Genomic DNA, 7,031 nt, shown 5'->3' on the forward strand with positions numbered 1-7,031 from the left:
CCGGAGCCCAGCAGTCCGAGGCTGCAGTGGCCGGGAGCGGCCACTGCACTCCAGTCTGGGCGACAGAGTGAGACTCCAACTCAAAAAAAACAAACAAACAAAAAAACAATTATCAGACACCCAGGGTTGTAGTGAAGGAAAGCTACCTAGACGAGGTGAGTTTTGACCGGGCTCAGTGGCTCAGCCTGTAATCCCAGCACTTTGGGAGCCTGCGGGTTTGAGACCAACCCAGGCAACTTAGCAAGACCTCATCTCTACAGTAAAAAAAAAAAAAAAAAAAATAGTCGAGTGTGGTAGCACGCGCTTGTAGTTCTGGCTACTTGGAAGACTGAGGTGGAAGGATCGCTGGAGCCCAGCAGGTCGATGCTGTGGTGGCTGTGAGTGTGCATGCCACTGCACTCCAGCCTGGATAAAGGAGTGAGACTCCAACTCAAAACAAAAAAAAGAGGTGAGTTTTGAGACTAGTTTTTTTGTTTGTTTGCTTTTATTTTTTAATTTTATAGAGAAGGAGTCTTTGCTATGTTGGCTAGGCTGGTTTCGAATTCCTGGGCTCAAGTGATCCTCCCACCCTGGCCTCCCGTAGCACTGGGATTACAGGTATTAACCACTGCACCCAGACTGAGACTAGCTTTGAAAGGTGATGGAGCCGGGCTCGGTGGCTCAGCCTGTAATCCCGCGCCTTGGGAGGCTGAGGTGAGTGGATTGCCTGAGCCTGCGCGTTCAAGACCTGCCTGGGCAACTTGGTGAGACCTCATCTCTACAATAAATTAAAAAATTAGCTGGGTGTGGTAGCGTGCGCCCATAATTCCAGCTACCTGGAAGGCTGAGGCGGAAGGATCGCCGGAGCCCAGCAGGTCGAGACTGCAGTGGCCCGGAGCAGCCACTGCACTCCAGTCTGGGCAACAGAGTGAGACTCCAACTCAAAAAAAAAAAAAAGAAAGGTGATGGGGCAAAGCTTGGTGACTCAGCCCATAATCCCAGCACTTTGGGAGGCCAAGGCGAGTAGATTGCCTGACCCCGTGGGTTTGGGACCAGCCCGGGCAACTTGGCAAGACCTTGTCTCTAGAATAAATGAAAAAATTAGCCAGGCATGGTAGTGCATACCTGTAGTTCTGGCTACTTGGAAGGCTGAGGCAAAAGGATCACCGGAACCCAGCAGGTCAACGCTGGGGTGGCCATGAGCGTGCCACTGCCCTCCAGCCTGGGTGACAGAGTGAGGCTCCAACTCAAAAAAAAAAAAAAGGTGATGGATGTGGATTGGCAGTCATTCCAGCGTACTCATTCTCTTCCTCATGTTTTCCTAGGAAACCTTTGCCCGAGCGAAGACATGGGTAAAGGAGCTACAACGACAGGCCAGTCCTAGCATCGTTATTGCCCTGGCAGGGAACAAAGCTGACCTGGCCAACAAGCGCATGGTGGAGTATGAAGTAAGATGACCCATAGCATCCTCTCTAACACACTCCCTCTGTTCCTGGGACCTCTTTTTTTCCAAACAAGCCCTCTGAAAACCTCACCTGAGGACATTCATTGTCTGATTTCCCAGTTCTACACCAAGTTAAATACAGCAACACTGTGACACTAATGACAGCCAGGAGATTTTAGAGGAGTCAGAAGAAATTCCAGAGCAGCGGGGTAGGGAAGTACCAGCTGTGGGGGTACCAGTGTGAAAACAGGAAGGAGGGATCAATTAAAATTGAGGTGGGATCAATTAAAATTGAGATGAGGGACTATTCAAGTGTCAGAACCCAAAAGCCCCCAACCAACTTACCTTCTCCCCCATAATTAAAATTCTTGATATTTGTTTGTTGGACTGAGTAGACATGGGTGTATCTTGAGAGAGTTATCACCAAACTATGGGTCCAGGCCCAGCAGGCTCAAAGGGGCATTAATTAAGGGGAGGGAGCCTGCCTACCTCTGGTGCTCCACGGGCGTGGAAAGGCAATGCTTGTTCTCATCCTACATTCTCAGCACCAGTACACCCCACCCTTTGCAGGAGGCCCAGGCATATGCCGATGACAACAGCTTATTGTTTATGGAGACTTCAGCCAAGACAGCTATGAACGTGAATGATCTCTTCCTGGCAATAGGTAAGGACAGAGCAGCCTGCAGTCTTTCTGTCTTTTCCCCTTGTCTATACACAAAATCATCACTAGCCCAAATCAAGGATAAGTGGGAGTGTCCCCTCTTGTAAAAAACTTTAGGTATGGAAATACCGTAACCTTCTGTGGTGACTTCCATCCTTGGCTGTAACTTCAGCACCCTTGTCTTCACCATAGTTCACAAACAGTGAACCCTCCCCTCTTCTGAACATTCTTTGAAGTCTCTTGAATTCCCCTTTTCCCTTTATTTTTCCCCCACCCCATAGCCTTTTTGGGGAGGTGGGGGGTTTGTAAAATCTACCATACTTTGTTCCCTTCTCTTTTTATCTTTAGCTAAGAAGTTGCCAAAGAGTGAACCCCAGAGTCTGGGGGGTGCGGCAGGCCGAAGCCGGGGTGTGGATCTCCATGAACAGTCCCAGCAGAACAAGAGCCAGTGTTGTAGCAACTGAGGGGGTGGCTAGCGGCAAACAAGTATGGAGCTAGCACGAGAGCTAAGAAATAACCTCCATCCCCACCCCTCAGCACACAGCCCCTACGGTAACAGCACACTGAGCCCTGGCTCCCAAGGGCTGCCTCCTGACAGCTCCGTCATGGCACTTTTTAACGCTTCAGCAACCAACACCAGGCAGCTGTTGCCACTGGCCTCCTACCCCCCACTCTGGGGCTTGGGGGTCAACTCCCCCCAGGACTTACCTTCCAAAACAAACTTTCTTCACTTTGTATTATAGGTACAAGACAGTGACCTACTTATCTTTTCTCTTCCTCCCCAGTGTTCTTCCCCATTTTTTCAGAAAACAACTTTTGTCTCTTGCCCCTTCCCCCTTCTGCTTATGGTCAATCCCTGTTCTTGATCCTTTCTCTTCTCCCCAGGATGGAGAAGGTGGTGAACCCAGGAACTGAGGAAGGAGGTTTCCAGTTCAGTCACATTAAGGGCCCTGGGAAAGAATAAAGCTCAGAGCAGGAGGGAGTAAGGAAACATTTCCTTTTTGTTTTTATTTGGTTGGAGTTTTTCATATTTGAAAACACCGAGGTATCCGTGAGTTGGCCTTGTAGAGGGTATTCCTAGGTAGAGGTGAGAATGGGGAGACAAGCTCTCAGACACCAGGTGGGAGGTGTGTTGTTAGCTGACTGGGCAGAGGTGGAGATGCAGTGTCACCTGCAGCTCTGGAACTCTTCTGGGGCTCAATTTCCCCTCACCCATCCTCATCTTAGGTAGCTTCTCCCCTGTAGTGGGGATGGGCCCCCAGAGTCCTCCAAAGAATCTTCACTCGTTGCCTGCTTCTTTGGCTCTGCTGTGATCTAATTGGAGGAGGGACCAGTTTCTGTTATCCATCCTCTAATTTATACATACGCATTTTCCCCTCTGGCCTTTAGATGGCCTCAGACCCAGCCACCATATGCCCCTGCAGTTTGCACTTTAATTGATGGTAGTTCAGTTGGGACACTTGTTTTATGGGGGTTTTGGTTGATTTACCCACCCTCTCACCTTTTTAATTAAATGGAATCTGAGGTATATATGAGGTTTGGGGGGGGCATGGAGAAAAGGACCAGTGGCAGCTACTCAAGCCCAATATCCACTGTTTGCTTCCCCCAACTCTGATCATAACCTATATTCTTGCCAACCTAGCTCTTGAGTATAGGCTTGCCTTTCCTGGAGAATTAACTGAGCAACTGGGGAGTGGTCTCAGGATAGCACAGGCCAGGGCAGGGGAGCAAAGAGGGGTCAGACAAAAGGGAGGAGTTTTCTATCCTTTCCCAGGGTTCACATTCAATTTGATATCCATTACCATGTCTTTTCTACTTCCCTGTAAATAGGTATGACCTTTATGCCCACTGTACAGTCTGTTCTGTCCCCTGCCTCCCATCAGGCCCTCTTTCTTTTTTCCTTTGTTAGTATCTCGAGTTTAGTGCCATCCTTATCCCCATTCCCCCCCCCCATGCAACCAGTGGTTTTAGCCCATGTACCACTAGGGGCTAGTACCACAGAGGCCTCCTCGTGGTGCCCTTACGTCATACCACCTGTTCCCGTGGACAGGGAATGACTAGCACTGACGGTACCTCACAGCTGTCTCATATCATCAGAGAACCTCGGTCCTTTCTAAATCTCTAGCCTCTCTTCATATCCCTCATCAGGTGTTTTAGGTTGTCTGTGGGAAGCCATCAAGGCAAGAGAGTTCCTTCTTGTTCCAACCGAGATTTTTGGGGAAGAAAGATAGGAAAGGTCACAGTGACTTAGGATTGGAACCGTTCTGCCCTTTTGGCTTACAGACTGCCTTCTGTTCCAGAGCAGCTGAGAAGTCCATGAAGCTGAGATTCTGAAGGACCCAGCTCAGGTTCTTCCACTTAGGCCTCAGTTCCCTTCTTTTCCAGGGGCAGCCTTAGTTCCCACGGCCCTGAAACATACACATTTCCCTCTTCCTTTCCCAGAACCTCCTGGCCCCCAAAGCACCCAGTGCATCCTTTTTACAAGTGGAAGAACTAGGGTGGCTCTCTTTAAGTCTCTTAGAAATGAAGTTCTTTTCTGTGCAGCTTTCTCTATGGAGCAGGAGTGAAGATGTCTCATTGCCTTGGGGCTGGGAAACCATTTCCCCAGACTTCTCCCCACTCCCCATAGGAACAGGATTGGCCTTAGCTTCTGGGCCTATCTGCTGCCTTCCCTCTACTTCCTACCAGCTCTTCTGCCTTCCTTTGAGTTCTGTTGGGCTTGGGGATCTTAGTTTTTTATTTCCCAGCTCTTCATTTTTTTCTTCTGGTCAATTTTTTTTAGGGGGGGGGATGTTGTGGTTTTTTTGTTTTTGTTTTTGCTTCTAAGAAAGCATTTGCCTTTCTTCCTCTCCCAACTTAACAATCGTGGTAACAGAATGCGACTGCTGATTTACCGATGTATTTAATGTAAGTAAAAAAGGAGAAAAAAAAAGTGCTTTGGAGTGTTGCTTTATTTTTTCCTATGTGTTTGTCTGATAGAAGGAATTTGGAAGAAAGGGTACGTGGTAATGATTTGTTGAACCAGAAACCCACCCTCCCCTGCATCTTGGTATTTCCTTCTTCCCTTTAATCAATTCTTGAACAGCAAAGAATTCCAATTTGGAAAATAGCCTATAGATTGCTATTTAATCACCCCTATTTGGAGGCCATCTGATCCTGTTTTATCTTTTTAAATAAAAATACATCTTTTTTTTTTTTTTTTTTTGGAGTCTCTCTGTCACCCAGACTGGAGTGCAGTGGCACGCTCCCGACCATCGCAGCCTCGCCCTTCCACCTCAGCCTTCCAAGTAGCCGGAACTACAGACATGCGCTAACACGCCCAGCTAATTTTTGATTTATTGTAGAGACGAGGTCTCACCAAGTTGCCTAGGCAGGTCTCAAGCCCGCGGGCTCAGGCAATCCACTTGCCTCGGCCTCCCAAAGTGCTGGGATTACAGGCTGAACCACCAAGGCCAGCCTAAAAATACATCTTAACAGAATGTATTTATGTGTGGGTTGTGGTCTATAGATCTCTGGGCTCACTGATGAAATTGGAGGGAAGTGGTGCTATTTGTGAATCCTTTGAAGTAATATGCAAACATTTATATGCAATTTTCCAGGGTCCATTGCTATATTAGTTTCTCAAAGGGGCCTATGATCTAAAGGGTTAAAAAAAACACTAAATTGGGATTTTTGATTGGTCGTGTGACTTCCATCGCAACAGGAAAATGTCCCTGATCTGTTCTTGACTCCTACTGTACTTGAAGCTCTTCAGTCCATCACAATCTAAAGGGAGGTGGGGAGGGGAACAAAACAGAAAAGATTAGGTGTGGTTGCAGGAGGAGTTTCAAATTCCAAAGAATCTGAAGGGAGACAGGAAAGAGGACTGGTGCCAGACAAACCTTGCATTCCAGTCCCACCTCTGTCAACTTACCAGCTGTGGCCTTGATCAAGTTACCTGGTGCTCTCTGCGTCACTTTCTTCATCTGTAAAATAAAGTTGAGGATTAAGGGTCAACTATGTAAAGCATGTGTTGGAAAGAGTCTTATCCCACAGCTTTTAGACAATCCCCGATTTCTCCTTGGGCTGAGCCCCTATTCTGTTTGAACGTGTGACTGACTTGAAGCTCTCTCTTTTTTAGTAACTGCTAAGATAAGTCGCACCGGGTTTCACCAATCATTTAATTGAAGACAGGTTGAAAACCTTTCCATTTCCTCCAAACGTCTAAGAGCCAAAGTCAACTTTTCACTGGCAGTTCCCCCCCACACCCCTAGGCTCCTTGATTCTTGGTAAAAGCCCTAGTTGGAAAGCTGAAAAGAAAGGGAAATGATCTTCCAAAATTAAAGGTGAACACCTTCCCTTAAACGGGTTAAGATTGCAGCGCGACCCTCCGGTCTCTAGAGGGCAGTGCATGGATACATTTCCCGGGTTCGGGGAAAGGTTTGATACATTTTCAGTCCCGCGTCAAGTGATGAAAAGGTCATAGAAAACTTATTCTGTTAGTGTCCTTTGAGATACGAGATTATAACCGTTATGCTTTGGGGTGTTAGGCTCCCATTGCTCCCGTTAGAGGGCAACTTTTAGTCAATCTACGCAAAATAAAGATGACTCCATTCAGTGTTGGTTCTACGTTTTGGGAAGAAATATAACTAGTCCAAGGAATCTCGAGTTCTTGGAACCACTGTTTCTGCTCTCACTTTTGGATGTCAGAGACCTGAGCGATCGACCTTGCTGTCCCTTAAAAAAACAGACGCTTGCCAAAAACAGGCGGCGCGGGAGAAGCCCGGCCGGACCCGGAGGCGTCCTCCAGGGAAGGCACCTTCGGCCCCTCAGTCCCCCGTCCCCGGCTGGAGGGGCCCCTAAGTCCAACTCTTGGCGTCCTCGTCGCCTGCCCTGCCCGAGGTCCGGACATCAGCGCGCGCCCAGTGCCTCGCGCAGGGCTGGGCCGGCTCGGCGGCCGCGGGAGCG

General features: G+C 48.3%; 1 protein-coding gene across 3 annotated transcripts in view; it reads left to right on the forward strand.

Annotated features, from left to right (window-relative positions):
• Positions 1-5,016, forward strand: part of RAB5B (RAB5B, member RAS oncogene family) — an 18,509-nt gene extending 13,493 nt beyond the window's left edge. The window contains exons 4-6 of one of the 3 annotated variants that reach the window (XM_008064028.2): positions 1,305-1,427; positions 1,994-2,087; positions 2,433-5,016. In XM_008064028.2, the coding sequence (XP_008062219.1) occupies positions 1,305-1,427; positions 1,994-2,087; positions 2,433-2,548 (333 nt within the window). In that variant the 3' untranslated portion in view covers positions 2,549-5,016. The remainder of the gene's footprint in view (positions 1-1,304; positions 1,428-1,993; positions 2,088-2,432) is intronic. The other 2 variants (XM_021715530.1, XM_021715531.1) reach the window with 2 other exon arrangements.
• The last annotated feature ends 2,015 nt before the right edge of the window (positions 5,017-7,031 follow it).

The sequence above is a fragment of the Carlito syrichta genome, unplaced genomic scaffold, assembly GCF_000164805.1.
Source record: "Carlito syrichta isolate Samal-C Ts95f unplaced genomic scaffold, Tarsius_syrichta-2.0.1 Scaffold307179, whole genome shotgun sequence".
NCBI lineage: Eukaryota > Metazoa > Chordata > Mammalia > Primates > Tarsiidae > Carlito > Carlito syrichta.